At 40.9% G+C, this 16,935-nt stretch overlaps 1 protein-coding gene across 8 annotated transcripts in view; it reads left to right on the forward strand.

Annotated features, from left to right (window-relative positions):
• SHROOM2 (shroom family member 2) overlaps nucleotides 1–14,884 on the forward strand; it is a 117,227-nt gene extending 102,343 nt beyond the window's left edge. For all 8 annotated transcript variants that reach the window (XM_074535995.1, XM_074535997.1, XM_074535996.1 and 5 more), the window contains 4 exons: nucleotides 1,881–2,426; nucleotides 3,299–3,479; nucleotides 7,956–8,228; nucleotides 12,086–14,884. In XM_074535995.1, the coding sequence (XP_074392096.1) occupies nucleotides 1,881–2,426; nucleotides 3,299–3,479; nucleotides 7,956–8,228; nucleotides 12,086–12,352 (1,267 nt within the window). In that variant the 3' untranslated portion in view covers nucleotides 12,353–14,884. The remainder of the gene's footprint in view (nucleotides 1–1,880; nucleotides 2,427–3,298; nucleotides 3,480–7,955; nucleotides 8,229–12,085) is intronic.
• Nucleotides 14,885–16,935: the final 2,051 nt, after the last annotated feature.

Below are 16,935 nucleotides of genomic sequence, written 5' to 3' on the forward strand. Positions count from 1 at the left end.
GTTGGGTTAAGCTTTGGAATGTCCACAAGCAGAGTTGCTGCAAGTCAAAATTTCATGCTGCCTTTCCACAAATGGCAAAGCTTCAGAAATCAGCAGGGTAGTGGTTGCAGAAACAGAATTTTTGAAGCACCTGGTGTTGAACTGTCTTTGCTTTTACTGAGAGCAGTCGATTTAATGTTGCCTTAAATTTTTGGAAACTCTTTGACTAGGCTGAGAGGAATGTACTCAAAGTCTCAAAACAGATGCTGGGCATTTTAGATGAGGAATTGCCCTCAGCTCACTTCTTTTCTAGTTGCCCCCCATACATGCATTCATCTTATATTTCCCCCAAATTCCAAAATATGTTCCTCTTCACATTCTAATGGAGCTTCAAATGTGTGGGCTTTAATTAAAATAAGCAAAAGAAAGGGTTGGGGGTGGTGGCTGGGCACTGCCCAGCTCTGCTGCAGTCAGAAGGAGAGTCCCAGTCTGCAGCTGGGTCTAAGCAGTGGGCACAGAAGTGAGCTCTTCAAAGTGACAGTCCCCTTGAATGAGAACAGCCTGATGGAATGGAGTGGGGACATTCAGCATGGGCTGGAAACCTGCCCCAGGAGCTGGATCAGTATGTCACAGCATATCCACAAAGCACTTGTGGAAAGTAAATACCTACTGAGGGGCTGCACATTCATTCAGAGGCAAATATACATTTAAAATACAAGATACAAAAAATGTCAACTCAAATAGATTCTGCTGTTACCAACAGTAGAAAAGTATACGCTTATTTTAGGGAAAGTGACACACCCACACTTAGAGGGAAAGAGCTGTAGTGTGTCTTGGTCACTTATATGAAAGGCAGCAAGCTACCCAGCCAGATGAAACCAGATATTTTAGCTAGTAGGCAATGTTCCTTTCCTTGCTGTAGAGGTTCCAAACCCACATTATGACAATAATTTTAAACTTTTTGTAAACTCAGAACCACTAAACTAGATTTCAGTTTCTTATATGGTTTACATACACTACAGATGTTTCTGTAATGTTATTTAACATGTTATTGTCCAGTTTAAAAATCTAAGTTAGCATTGCTTTAAATACCTTTCCTTACTGAATGGCTAAGGTGGCCCTTTGTGCTGTGCAGTACAGAGCTTCTGCTACAGGCTTCTCTTAAAAAGAATATCCAGAATTGTGTGTTATCCTCTTCAATGACTGCTTTCTCTTCTTTAGGTGGAAATCTAGAACACTATGATAGGATCTATTTATTAAGCTTCTATGTCATATGTGAAATTTTATAAGTGAAGATTTTTTTTAAACCATGTAATTAAGTTTTGAATAATTTCCAGATTTCCCATGTGTGATTCTTTTTAATTCTTGTAGCTCAGCAAAAACCTAGCCTGTGGGATGCTCCCATCTGGTCTGTTGTCTCTTGCCTTGGAAGAGCTGAGAATTGATGTGAGGGCATCACAGAGTCCCCAGGCAGCTCAGCTGCCTGTCAGGCCAAGGGGAGAGGCCGCTGTTGGATCTGTGTGAGGCACTGAGGGTGGGCTGAGGGCGTTTTCTGCTGTGCTTGTGGCAGCAAATGGGTAAGAGGTGATTCAGTAGTGCTGCCTGAAATCTGGGGCCTGGCTGCTGAGATTGGACCCTCGTGTTCATGGAAACAACCAGAAGTCCTGTATCATGAGTATTGTACAGCTCTGATGTTAGAATCCCCTACAAATGAACTAATAATACTATTTAAAATTAGTGGGCAGAAAAGAACATGTAGATTTAGGGCTTGAGATACAGTGCTAGGAGTAGTTCATTATCTCTCTCTTACCTCTCTTTTTGGGTTCCCCCTCTGATTTGCAGATATGAATTGAGATTTAAGGTTCTTCCATTTCTAAGAATGAATTTTATTTATTTTCCAGAATTGAAAGGGTTATAGACAACAATACTACAGTGAAAATGGTTCCCATCAAGATAGTTCATTCTGAGAGCAGTGCAGAGAAGGAGAGTCGGCAGAGCCTTGTCAGTACCATGGAGCCTCCTGCTTTACCCAGTGGCTTGGAAAAGGACCAGATTAAAACACTCAGCACTTCTGAGCAGTCCTATTCACGATTCTGTGCTTACACCAGGCAAGGTGTAGAGCCAGAAGCCAGAAACAAACCAGTTGACCCTCAACCAGCTGAAGAACCTGGGAGCAACTTGAAGGACAGCAGTGCTGCCACGCAAGCATCCAGCTATGTAAAGGCCAAAGAAAAGACCTTAGAAGACTGGAAGTCAGAGGAACTCGCCAGAGAAATTGTGGGAAGAGATAAATCTCTAGCAGACATACTAGATCCTAATGTGAAAATAAAAACAACAATGGATCTGATGGTTGGTATATTCCCTAAAGATGAACATCTCCTAGAAGAAGCTCAGCAGCGCAGGAAGCTTCTGCCAAAAGTTCCCTCTCCAAAAATTTCAGAAGAGAAGTGAGTATTACCTTCTGTAAGCTGCTATGTCTTTGTAAGCTGCTATCCAGAGTGGGTCAGTATTCCATGGGGGCTGGAGGTGAGTCTTCCTTCTGTGGAGGTCTTTTCTGAGACTTCTGTGATAAAATAGTAGTCAAGCATATACTACTAATGATGCCATTAATGACAGAAACAAGTGTTGTACAATATGAAAGATTTCCAAGACATGGTTGAAAGCCAATTTTTGACAAGAATTAACTAACTTTTGCCATTTCATTGTGATTACATATTTTACCAAGATCATCCAGTCTAGTAACTGAATAGAAAAGGAACAGTATTCTTGCCTTTTTATGTGCTGAAAATTTGTGATGACACCTTGAAGCAGGCATGAGGCATTTCCTAGAAGTGAGTGAGATCAAAGAAAGAAAATAAATTCCATCCACATTGATGTTCTATTTTTTTGTTTTCTTGATACAAATTATCTGAAAAGTTGTATCCTTCTCAAGAAGTTTGATTCCCAAATCAAAAAGTTAAATACTTACATTGTGCTATCCAAATCCAAAAGGATACCGTCTATGACACTGAGATTTTGTGCATTTCTTTGTAAAATGTAACTTTTCATTTTGTTTCCAGATGCAGTATCTTTGATGCATTTCAGTTCTTGTAATGATGTATGATTGTCTGCATGGTTTCAGTTTTAACTTTTGCTGAGCATGTACTGAACTCATACGGATTTTATTCTCAGACAGTGTTTATTTATCTTATTTATATAAGTAATGGCTTTCTCTTGAACCCTCTGCTTTGCTTGGGGAAATGATGGCTCTAAAACACTCTTCTTTCTTTCATTGATTAGGGTGTCAAGGCAGTTAATGAAAGTTTTGACTTTTTCCCAGGAAAGAGGAGCAGAGTGCACCATCTGCCATCTCCCTGACAACCAATTCTACTTACTACAGCACATCTGCACCAAAGGCAGAGCTGCTGATTAAAATGAAGGACATGCAGGAGCAGCAGCAACAGCAGCAGAGTGAGGATGATTCTGAAGATGAGCTGGATCATGATTTGTCAGAGAAGAAGGTAGAAGACATTTCTAAAAGTGTAATGGGAGGCTCTGAGTGCTGTTCATTGCATTAACTGAATTTATTTGACTAAACAGCCTCCAATATAAGGTCTTCTAGATGTGCAGGATCAGTTGGAAAAAAATCAGCCTCTTTTGGTTCTGGGGGGTTTTGTGTTTGTGGGGATGAGTTAAGTGTATACCTGTGAATTTAGGTACTTCATATTAGGTGCTTCTTGCGACTTGTGTGTTTTGGAAAGTCTCAAAGGGAGAAGTCTTGAGGAGGTTTTTTAAAATACCATTTTCCATTTGAGGTTCTTCTCTTTTTCTCACTATGTAAAAAGAAACAGGAGTGCTTATGTATCCCACTGAAGCTGGTGGTGCTTTTAGATGTTCCAAATTTTTGAAATTTAGGTCCAGAATTTGGGTTTGTCTTGAGAGAGAAGGAGCATACACACACCTTCTTTTTTATTTTTTTCTTCCCACTTTGTTTTCATGAACAGCAGAATATTTCTCCTGCCTCCCAAATTAATAATGATTGTGGGAGATAATTAATTAGCCTGGTGGATTAATTGGAAGTTGCTTATCACAAGGGAGGGAAGCAGTCTTCTCATTCATCCCCATCCTTTGGTGTTTTATTTCTGAACAAAGGTCACCAAAATTCCTTAGATACTACAATGATGAGCTGACATTTGGTGGTAGGAGAAAGTGTTGTCCTGCAGTAATATTACTGCATTCATCTCAACTTGGCACAAAGTATTTTAATAATTGTTCCCAGTATGGATAAGCTGGAGGAAATGTTCTGTTTGATCAGGTAGAGTGATGTAGTTTAACTCTGTTTACCTAAGCCAGTAATGCAGTGGTGTGCAAACCTTTTCTGTCCAAGTCAGCTCTCTGCTTAAAAATCAGCTGCCAGGGTGTACTTGATAATCCAGTCCCAAAGAAATGATTTTGAATTATTAGGACTGTATTTAGTTGCTAAGAATGAGAGATTTCCACCTGTGGTTCAGAGCAGGCATGGCTGGCACTGCATTTGAGGGGACTGTTGTGTTTTCTGTTGCCTCTGTGTTGTTTGAGCCTCCCTCTGCATCACTGTTCATTGTGCTGTGCACTGCCAGGGCTTGGTGTGCCTGCAGCAGAGCCCTTCCCTCACCCTCTTGCCAGACAGCTGCTGAATCCAACAGCTGTGCTACTTAGACAAATTAGAGATTTCATTTCATTTTAAATAATTTGGTTTTATCTGGTGCCACATGTGATTGTCACATTCATGATTTTGCTAGAATTAGTTTCGTTCTCATTAATTACAGAATAGGAGGGAGGTAAAATTAAACCTTTCTTGTTTGCTCAACAAACTAAATACTAAAACTTTTATAAGCAAGAGTGCCATTTACTTTTTTTTGGTTTATTAACAGGAAAATCATGTTTACCCTTTCCACACTTCTCCATCCATCCCCCAGCTTCAGTACATACCGCTAATCACATGACACAGGAAGGTTTTCACCAAGGGCTTTTAGCAGAACCCTCCCATCTTCTCCTCTAAGTGTACATGTTGTAGCACACATGCCCTGCTGCTTGTTTCCCTCCCTGCTCTTCCACATGGAGATGGAGCACTCAGTCCAGTGGGCTTTCATCCTGGATCTTGTCAGAAAACATATAAAACTCTTTGTAAGTGGGTCAAGGTATCTTCATTAAATGGACACAAGATGCAGCTTGGTCCAGCTTCTCACATTTGGCAGCAGTTTAACAAGGGATCTGTTAGGGACCTGAACATTTAAGTGGCACACTTCATTACTTCAGTAGTTTTACATGGGCCATATGCCCAGAACCTGTTTCTTGATTCCTGGAAAATGGTAGTTCTGTTATGAGATATTTTAATTGCAGTCCACTGTGCAATGATTCCTGTATTTGTCATTCTCTGCTCTGCAAACCAGAAATGTGGGGTGATATTTTTTACTTTGGAAATAAGTATTGGATTTTCATATAGAGTTGTTAATTTTTTAATTTTGATTTTTTGAGCTAATCCCTGTATTCCCAGCTAGCCCAAATGGAATGTGTGTGTCTTGTGTACTGAGTTTAATGTAGGTTTACCACAATTATACAATACTGATCAGATTTTGAAGATGCTATAAGAGTGGTTTTTGTAGTGAGGAAAATCCATTTATTGCTGTGTAGAAGTTTCCCCTTTGCCCTTAGGAAAATTTCAGCAACTGATGAAGAGTATAATTCATGTATACCAATTTTCATCTGGTTTGAGGCTTGAATTCCTTAGGAATGGGGTGGTGAGCTGAAAGCAGAGTGTAATTTACACAAAAGCATGCCAAGCAGTGAGCCACCTGAGCAGCACTCTGCTGAACCACCTTCTGTGTTGCTAGTCAGATCAGCAAGAATCACTTTATTTTCTTGTGTACTGTTACAGCATTCACAGCTATAAATTATTCATCTGCCAGCCTGAAGATGTAGACTGCAGCTCTTCTGGCTCAGTAGATACTGAACATAATACAGGTTTTCTGCTGTTTAGCAAAAGGATGTAGTGAGTTCACAGCTGCTGCATGCAGAGGCTGCTTCATCTGAGTCTGAAGCAATCAGTAATCATAATCCAATTCTTAATAGATATGACAGTCTTGGTATTTATGGCCTTCTCACCTGAAAAATTGGTGCTTAGCTTCAGCTGCAGGGATGTTACTGGGAAAATGGCTTCTTTCTTTTTTAAAAAAAGAACTGAGAGAGCTGATCTGGACTGGCAGACCAGATCAGTAAATGCTGAGCAGCTATGGCTTTTTTTTTTTTTTTAATTAAACAAAGTTGCAGCATAGCTGCAGAAGTGAAAAAACCCCTGAGATAATAACATAGAACACCACAGTATCCTGCTGTGTTTGAAATGGTGAAACAGCAGCATAGTGCATGTCATCTGAGGGAAGTGAGAGTGTAGCACTGTGACCTACATAATCCAGATCAAACTGCATTTGCATTCAGAGAAGGGGGAAAAATAAAATCCTGCAGATTAATCAGTCAGTAAAGCAGGCATCTGTAGAACTGCTTACTACCTTAATCTTTTGGGCACCAAAGCTAACAGATAACCCAGATCCAGATTAACCTGGACTGAGTACATTAAATCAAAAAGGAAAAAAACAGTATGGATAATCCATGGGTTGAATTTCTACTTTCAAAAAGGCTGCTGCTTTTTCTCGGTGTAGTTGCTTTCTGTTAAGATGACAGACTTTGTTTTGTGCTGGTTTTTGTTCCCAAAATAAATTGGCAATGACTGTTCAGTGGCCTCTGTGAGCAGCAGCTGGTATCAGTATGTTTCTCAGTAATCATGAAGGCTTGTAATCAGATTTGCATTTAGAAAGCAGAGTTCCTAAAGAATGTCATGAGCAATTAAAAAAAAGAGCTAGGGGTACTGTGAAATAATGACTATTTTAAAGGATGCCGTTTTCATTCAGAATTTGCACTGAGGTGTTTGTTTAGAGAACACTTTGGAAATTTTTCTTACCTGAAATTAGCTGAATACCAAATAGGCACCTACATTTAAATAACAAGGCATTTTTAGGGTGTGGATGATCTCAGAGTTGCAGCTGGCTGAGCTAACTCACACCCCTTGTGCACCAAAAGCTAATGGGCATGTGAGAAACAAGAGCTCTTGCCCAAATGCAGAGAAGTACAGAGGGACCACAGGTGATCAAAGGAGATCCTGATTCTTGGTCTGGTTTCTGCTGGTTCTGCACCTGATGTGCTTTTCTAAGGCAGTGCAAGTGTACCTCAGGCAGTGGGGACTGCAGTACAGAACACCTCAAAGTTCAGGCGAGGCTGTGTATTCGCCTGGCCCAGGACAGTGATGCTCCTTTGGCAGAGCCACTTTGCACAGCTTTGTGCAGAGCTGCTTTGTACACTACAGTAGATTTTATTCCCTGTGCCCTAGGGATTATGACTACCCTGCAGAAATGTTGTAAGGCACTGTTAATGCGAAGATTTTCTGAGAGTGGAAGGACTGCTATTGGAGGAATGCTAATGTTATGCAGAAAGGAAAAGAAAGCTTGACAGTGCCCTAGTTTTAACTGCATCATGTGGAAAATATAGGATTGTTTTTCTAGTACTGTGTATCTTCCTTAGTGTAGCTCTTCAGCAAGGTGTTGTGGACCTGACCTGATATTTAGAGACACAGACACGTGCTGTACTTTCTGCTGTTCATAGCAGCTCTAAAGCTGCTCAGAGAAAAGGCAGGAAGGCTTCTTGGTAGGGTGAAAAGACTTCATCTTTTCCCACCAAGGTAATTTGCTTTAGCACAGGTCTTAAGCTGAGCATTGTGCAGCTGTGTCCTGAACCTTTGAATGCAGAGATACAGACCTTTGACACAGGCAGGTATTTATTTGTAATGCACTCATTGTCAAAGCCTCATGGAAGTCTGAAATGCATTAAAGTGCCAGCTGACATGACTTTCAGAAGTAAGGAAAAAGGCAGTAGTGCTAATAAATTCTTATCTCCTTTATTTTCCACAGCAAGAACTTATTGACAGCATTAGTAGGAAGCTGCAGGTGCTGAGAGAGGCACGGGAGACACTTCTGGAAGACATCCAAGCAAACAATATCCTGGGTGAGGAGGTAGAGGCCATTGTGAAAGAAGTCTGCAAACCAAATGAGTTTGACAAATTCAAGATGTTTATTGGTGACCTTGACAAAGTGGTCAACCTCCTGCTGTCCCTGTCTGGTCGTCTGGCCCGGGTGGAAAACGCCCTCAATAACCTGGATGACAACACCTCTCCTGAAGAACGGGTGAGAAGGGCCAACAATAATATTCCTGCATTTAGGGAAGCTCATGGGACAGGGTTTTGTTTATCTAAGTTGCAGCACTCAGCATGAGGGATGGTATGTGGATAAATTTCTTAAGACTTTTTTTTTTTTTTAGATTTCTTAAAACTTTCCTCTTTGCCTTCTTTTCTTGGAATACTGGAATGGCTTGCTGAGAAAAAGTGGGTTTGGGGTGCAACATACTAGAAAACAGACTTCTTGGCAGAAGTTTAAAGAAAATGAGAATCTGCTGATAAGAGCATAAAAAGGAGGCGAACAAAAATATGGTAACAATTCAAGATTTGAAAAGGAGTGTTTGTGCTGTAATGCAGAAAGCTTGCAGACTTCTTTATACTCAGTGAGGATCTTGATACAAATCTATAAGGTTGTTAAAAAGAAAATGCTTCTCATCTACTACAGCTTCCTTCCACAATGCCTAGTGAGGAGCAAGAGCAAGAAACAACAGAAGGACAAGCCTTTAAAAAAAAGCAGGGGAGAGGGGGGGAACAGGGGGAGACATGGCTTGCAGCAATTTTTTTAACTTCAAATCCCATCAGACCTTACCTAGGAAGGAGAGAGATAGCAACACAGATATGCATCAAAGGAGAGATGTAGATCCTGTGAAACTTGGGCTAAAATAAATAGAGAGTGTGGAGGGGGTGTGTGTTTGGAGTGAGTTTAGCTTCTATGGTTAAGTGAATGTGAAGCAGGATTTTTGGCTTGTAGCTGTGCACTGAAATGCCAACAGTCCACCTAAATGTTGTAACAGAATTTTTTCCACAGGCTGTGGCTTCATGTTGCTACTTCAGCCTGTTGCATTATTTCACACATAAGAACCAGTAAGTGCTGGGACTGATCTGAAGCTCTGCTTTTGCTGTTTGGCCCCAACATACTTGATTAATGGCTGTTCAGGCTTCTCTCTGACTGAGGCGGAAAGGAAAGTATTTGACAGCCTATTAAAGGGCAGATCAAAGCTTCTGACACTTGGAGAAATTTAATCCTTCATTAGACTTTTTTCTAAGTGTTGCAGTTTCGTGATGGGGAAGGAGCTACCATGATTTGGGTACATAGGAAACACAGTCTGAGAGCTGTGATAAAAATAGTTTACTGGTTGGATGTGGAAAAAGAAGATGGTGAGGAGGTGGTGTAGTAAGGACAATCAGATATTGTGTGTTCTGATGTCACATTTACACTGACAGAACTCCAAATCCCTAACATATTTCAATCCCCATTCATCTTCACATGCACTGACACCAGTCTTGCCATAGTAACACCAGGAGAGATCCATCAGGACTGAAACGAGCCCTGGCGAGGAAGACTTGGGGGTATTGGTGGATGAAGAGCTCAACATGACCCAGCAATGTGCACTTGCAGCCCAGAGAGCCAAATGTGTCCTGGGCTGTATCAAAAGCAGTGTGGCCAGCAGGTCAAGGGAGGGGATTCTGCTCCTGAGACGCCCCTGCAGTGCTGCATCCATCTCTAGGGCACAAAACACAGCAAGGATAGGGAGCTGCTGGAACACGGCCAGAGCAAGGCCACTCAGTTGATCACAGGCCTGAGCACTGCACAAACAGAGAATTGGGGCTGCTCAGCCTGGAGAAAACAAAACCAGAGAGGTCTTAGAGCAGCCTGCCAGTACCTAAAGGGGGCTTACAAGAGGGAGTTTTTGCAATGGCATGCAGTGATAGGACAAGAGAGAATGGCCTTCTGGTGAAGGAGGACAGGTTTAGATAAGATGTTAGGAAGAAGTTTTCCTGAGGATGGTGAGGCACTGGAACAGGCTGCCCAGAGAGGTACCCACCCTCCTACCTGGAAATATTCAAGACTAGGTTGGATGGGGCTTTGAGCAACCTGGTCTGGTGGGAGCAGGGGTTGGAACTCTATGATCTTTAAGGTGCCCTGCAACCCAAACCATTCTGTGATTCTATGAAATGTATCTTAAAGTGTTACATTTAGACTGGTGCTTGTTGGTCTTTTGGTTGTCCTTTAGTATTTGTCCTTTTAGTAGGTCAAATGATAAAATGTGGTGAACCAGTAATGTACCATACAAACAAAACAGAGGATTTTGCTTCCATTGTTGGGGAGTATAATCCCAGTGACCAGTGATTTTTCTTTCCAAGATGATGTTGTCTAATAAACATTGCTCTGATAGCTTTCCACTTTCGAGGAGCCAGCAACAGCTTACCAGACTTTCTCAATAAAAGCAGTCAAATAATAACTGCTGAGTTAATACTTTGTCAGATGCTCTGCTGTGGGTCTTTTTTTTTGCCACAGGGAACAGTATCAGGTATTTCAAGTTCAGCTTCTGAAAGGGGCTTCATCTGAAGAGCTACCACCCCTCTTCCTCTTACAAACAAGGCTGGTGTCTTCTCATTGCTTGCACTTTGTGTCCACATCCTCTTGCATTCTGGCTAGTTACTGCTGCTCAGCATGCACACACCTGCAAGGCTGCCCTGGGAGCAGTTTAGTCACACTTCTGGGTTTGAGGCTATCTGCTACTTCCCTGGTGAGCTCAGGAGAACTTTTAGTTCCATCTCTTTGCAGCAGATAATTCTGCTTGCAATTTGCAGTGGGATTTTTTCCCCTGGCATAAGCTCAAGGGAAGATTAAACTTTTTTCTAATAGTGTGTGATTTTTCTGATTTGTCTTCCATAGCTGTCTTGAATCCTGAGTTAATCTAGGCTGTGTATTTTAAGTACATTGAGAGCACAGATCTGAAAACACTTCACTCTTGAGCTTTGGTCTGTCTGTAGAAAGAGTCAGCACAGGATGCATGAGGAACTCTGACAGGTAGGTTTATTAAAGCTCACTAGTCTGTAGCCCCCTTTGTCTCATACTTCCATCTTGAAAAGATTGTTTTATATCCTACAAAAACATTTCTCTATAAATCCTTCAGGCTTATTAAACAGCATGTGTGATTTAACAGTAGGTGCAAATTAAAAAGATGGACACATTTATTAGAACAGAGTGAGGTTTATTTGAAGAAAGCTTCTCAAAGAAAATTCATCTCTGAAGCAAAGCTAGAAGTTATGGATTGGTACCTCTTAGGGGCACTTTTTAATTAAGTTCAGACACCTGTACAGAATTCTTGATGTCAGCGTAAGCCTTCCATACTCTGTCACTGGAAAGAAGCAATCACTTGTAGGTAGACATCTGAAATAGGTTGGATTGGTGGTGCTCCTGTCTCTTCATGTACTGCCAGAGGGCAGCCAGGTGATTCAGGTGGGACTGCTGGCTGTGCAGACAGGTGATGCTGGGGGAGAGGCTGCTGGCCTCTGCTGGCCTCTTTCTTTTGCTTCCCTTTTGCCCTGCTGTGGTCTTGCCTCAGCTATCACTCTTGCTCACATCTGAAGACCACAGGACTTCACATGTCATTGGAAAGGCTTGTGGGTGCAGCAGAATTGCTAAATAGTGTCAGGAGCTGTATAAGGACAAATGGCTCCATTGGCTGGTCTGTTTCTGGGTTCTGGAACCACAGCTGTGCCAGTGCTGTATGGAAGATGTAAGACAGCTGAGTCCTAATTTGAATAACTATTCTTCAAAGGCAACTCTGTTGTATACAGCTATTTATAACTATTAAATAGTAAAGGAGTCTTTGAAGTAATGCTTTTGTGACCAACAGAAAGTAATGGTGTGTTTTTCATTGATTTACTACTTTTTTTTATCAGTTTGTTAATGCATTTTATTAGTCTAAATTTTAAGGCGTGTTCTTCTTCCACCTTTCTAAATATTCAGGAAGGTCTCTGTAGCTAAAACCAGCTTGAGAGAGAATTGAACAGTGAGGCTGTTGTCCCAGCCTAGTGAACCCAGTGAATTTTGAACTGTTTTTCCTTTCTCCTAAGCGGACGCTGGTAGATAAGCAGAAGCTGCTGACCCAGCAACACGAGGATGCCAAGGAGCTGAAGGAGAACCTGGATCGGCGAGAGCGCATTGTCTTCGACATCCTGGCCAACTACTTGAGCGAGGAGAACTTAGCAGACTATGAGCACTTTGTGAAGATGAAGTCAGCCCTCATCATCGAGCAGAGAGAGCTTGAGGACAAGATCAAGCTGGGGGAGGAGCAGCTGAAGTGTCTGACTGACAGCCTCCAGCCCGAGCGGCTCAAATAAGGGCACAGTCCAACCAGCACTGGGAAAATGGGAAAGAAGGAAGGGATGGGGCAGTTTCCAAGTGTACAAATGAGTCTCTTGGCTTGCTTGAGTGTCTGGTAGAGAAACAAGTGCACAAGAGAAAAATAGCTCTCACTACAGCAATAATGCTCTCTTTCATTTTTTTTTGAATGATGTATTTAATTTTTCTAGAACACATTTTTATTGCTGGACTCTACAGCTGTTCCTCATTGCTTAACTTCCAGAAAGCTCCACAAAAGGGGAGAGACTCTTAACCTTTCTGCTCAGTATGTTCAAAGTTTGTGGCAGTTGTGCATGCAAACAATGTTTTTTAGAATAGGTTGTATAGTTCCTTTATGTTCAGATGCTGCACAGTCTGCTGGAAAACCCTACAGCAACTCACAAATGCACACACATTTAGAAGCTCTAAATTTAGTGGGGTTTTATGTTTTTTAAAGACACATTAAATAGGGGAAGCATGCATCTTATAGCTAATATATTCAGATTGCTGAAATGCAGTGTCACTCTGATCCTGTGGCATCAGACACTTTTTTGTAATATTGTATATAGGATGGCACTTTCCCCATGCAGAAAACAACTTCAAAATCAGTCTAATTAAATGCTTCTTAAGCAGCTTGCAAATCACCTAATGCCTACCTAGCTAAAGATTTTTTTTAAATTATTTTGCAAGACATTTGTACACTATTAATGCAATGCAAATGATTTCTTTACCAAGTTGTACTTGATTTAAGAAACAGGCTGGAAGTACTGTGCTGATTTTATTCAAAGCATTTTTCATCTAAATTATTTACAAGGCTCATTTGCTTTTTTGTGCTTTTTTTATGCATGTTTTTATTCTTCTTGTCCCAAACCCACTACACTTCCTGGAAATAAATGTAGGTTAAGGACACTGCTTGTGTTCTGGTTGCTCAACATTGTGATGGTTTTATATAGACAATTAAGTTATACTGAAGTTGACCTACATAATGTTGTTTGTTCCTCTTTCTCAGACTACCAAATGCAATAGAAACAATTCTGCTGTGTAAATATTGTGCATTACTTGGAGCAACTCTGTGTTGTAACTGTGAACATAAGTGGGACTGTTTGCTTGTTTTTTCCATTGAACAGTGATAAAGGAGAGGATGTTAGTTCACAGTATCAGATCACTAATCTGATCTCATAATACTGCCATTAACTTAGATAATTTCCAGTAGCTCTAAAAAGAGGTGCTAACTCATGTTTGCAGCACATAATGAGTTATGCTGACTTGCGTAGATACCTGCAGTAAGATTCTACAGTGTCTTAAGTGTCAAGTTCTATGTTAAGATAAAGTTTTGCAGGCAAAGAAAGTCTGGGAAGACTTTATGTATATGCCATTTCCATTGTCCTAAGGGAAAGATATATCTCTCCTCAGACAAATAGATTCCCCAGCCAGAAGCCATTTTCAAGGCTGATGTGAATGCCAGTCTGTAGCTAAGCAGGTTGAAAATACAGTCAGTTGTTGAAAAGAGAGCAAAGAATTCTTCCCACTACTCCTGCAGTATGGCAGCACTCATAAGAGTTTTTCTGTCCTTCTTACCTGAATCCTCTCTTTTGTGGGGAGAGAACTGGAAAGGCACTGATCAGTGAATTCCTTGTGAGTTGGGGAACTGGGGAACAAAACTCCTCTGGAAGCAGTTCCTTTACAGACAGGTGCAAACATTAAAAGGACTGTTGCCCCCCACACACACCCTTATCATGCACTACTTTGTATACCTGGACCAAATTTTAATTGAAATGATGTTGATGTGCATCAGTTGAGGTCAAATGGAGCTACCATTTTACAAGACCTACAGCTGACCTTAGTTTCTCCCTCCTAGTTCAGAAATGTAGTCTTCTGGCATCTCACAGTTATTTGCTGCTATGTTCCCAGGACAACTGGTCCCTTTGTCCTTAAACCTATCCCTTAACCATAACAAACCCAAAACTAAACATAAATAAATTATGCTTGTCTTAGCTTGGAGAAAAGTATGCATTGTTTTACATATTGTGGTTACTCTGAAATGTGTATGTGAAATGTGAAGAATAATATAATTACAATGTGTTTGTATACAGTACTTTGATTTAGATCTCTGATAAAAGGTAGCAATATTGTGAAAACTGTATCTATTATCCTTTTCACAGAACAGTTGTGTAGACACTAATATCTCCTTTCCTTTTTCAAAACTTTTGAAAATCACCCTGGAAACGTGAAGATGGTAGCCTCCTAATGTTATATGTAAATCTGTAAATAGCTGTACTGTTGCTTTTTGAAAAAAATCTGGTGCTAATGTTTTGCCTTCGGCGTCCTGGGGATGGCTGTTCCTTCATCCTTTGTTGTTCTCAGTTCTAGATCTCTTTGTATAGTGAAAGATTTCCACAGTGCTTCTCCAACTGTTTGGATCCCGCAGCCCAGAGTGAAAGTGTACAGTTTTCCTGCCTGACACTTAACATGTACCTACTGACAAATGGTATTGCTTGACTTCGAGAAAATAAACTGTATATTTCAATGTAGAGTTCGTTTTTGTGTGCAGTGTTAATGTCAAAAGCTTCTGTTTGCTTTGCTGCTTTGCAGTGTTGGCCATCTCGTGCCCATCAATAGTGCTTTTCAAGGCCAGGCCAGTTATCTTGTGGTCTGAAGTAGTTTGTTGTCTTTGTACAGCTTATTTAATGTGTTGAGTAATTAATCATTCTCAAGTTCCCACTGTAAGTACCAGAAATGTGTTTGTGTGTATTTAATATTTAAGAGTGTGAATATGAGACGGCAGAAAGATAAAATGTGTTCTGGGGTCAATAAAACAAATGGGTCTCTCACCACTTAGAGAGCACATCCTACGGGAGCAGTTTAGATTTTCCTGCTTGGGCAATTCCACTGTTTCAGCTTCATCCATGTTTAGAATGGATACTTCATACAGAAATATCCAAAGTCAGTGGTGTGTGAGATTTGCTGCGAGAACAGATGACTTGTGAACTCTCCAACTTGTAACAGACTTTCACAGGAACTTCAGTTTAATGGGGATTCTCAGGTTAACTGCAGAGTCTTCTGCCTTACTGGGAAACACTGGCAAGTATGCACAAATTTATAGTAGAGGTGACCACAGATCACAGAACCATAGCTTGATCCTGGAAATTGTCTGTGATTGTCTGTGAAGGTCTTTATAAAATCTAGGAAAAGGAAGTTAGGGAAAGAAGAACACTTGGTTGTTTGTAGGATTTTTCTAAACTTCTTCTCACCCTTCTTCTCCCTCTCTTTGTACATACTCCCACCTGCTTGTGCCTGTTTTTGTGAGCATTAGGTATAATCCAGGATGGCAGCTCCAGAGGAGTAACAGTCTAGTTTTTGTGTACTATTTGCATTTTTTTTAATTGCTTTCCTTTATACTGAAATTCAGCTCTATTTTTTCTCATGGGGTACTTGAGACCTTCAGATTTCAAAGGAGTCACCATTTCACAATGTTCTTTCCTAATCAGGTTCTAGTGACTAATTTTAGTGTACTTGATTGTCTCAGTATTTACAGCTGAAGTAACCTGTTGGCAGCCCAGTAGCTCTAGCAAGCCCTTATGAGATGCAGTAGAAAGTAGCTCCTGCTTTAGTGGTGTCTGCTCATTCACTGCAGAAGTTTAAAGGCCTATTCTAATTAAGGGCTTTTCAGTTGTGCAGGTTTTTAAGAAGATAAATTGGTTTTTATCTATATACTTGAGCAGATCATGCCCACAGAATGAAAATTAACATGAAAATTAACAATCACATCTTTAAACTGGATTATATGTTGTCACTTGTCAGCAGTGGTAAATCAGTCATCACATTTACTTACCACAGTTCCAGTCTGCAACTTAACTAATTATAATGATCCATGTTACTAATTATAACGGCCCATAAACTCTTAAGATGGGTAACCCATGTGATGGGTAACCCATTAGCAACTCACATGTGTAATCTTGGGTTTCATTCTTTCTACCTGCTGTTTTTATAATGTTTCTAAGAATAAAGTTGTTCTATTTGAAGTAGGTTAACTTACTACATTCCAGAGGAAAATCTGAAGTGAAATAAATAAATTATATGCAGTTCAGTAACAGCAGGTAATTCTCACTCAGGCTACAGTAGCACACCTACAAGCAGAGCAGGTATCCCTTTAGTTCAGGCTACAATAAACACCTTTTTCTTGGTTGTAACCACGTGAGCAAGTATCTTAGACTGAGTTTTATTTTAGTCACAGCAGTTGAGCCTTTCCTGAGCACAAGGCTAGTGGAAATGCAGGGGTTTTTTTCTCATATGTTAAAAATCCTCACAATGGCTTCACTTTTAGATGCTTTGATATCTGTCTTGGAGGCAGTCTGGGTTCTGCAGGGGGAGATGGCCCTGTGGCCAGGATGTGCCTTCCACCACTGCCAAACACAGCAGTGTTAGTGAGCCTGTGACCCCCCTTCCTCTCAAATCCCCTCCATGCAACAAACTGGTGAAGTTAACAAGAAATGGATCCTCTACTGCCATGACCTGTTGCCTGCTGCTGCTGACTGACTTGTGCTGGCTGCTGCCAGGGCTGGGATACCAAGGATATCTGTGG

This window comes from Zonotrichia albicollis, chromosome 2, assembly GCF_047830755.1.
Source record: "Zonotrichia albicollis isolate bZonAlb1 chromosome 2, bZonAlb1.hap1, whole genome shotgun sequence".
Taxonomy (NCBI): domain Eukaryota; kingdom Metazoa; phylum Chordata; class Aves; order Passeriformes; family Passerellidae; genus Zonotrichia; species Zonotrichia albicollis.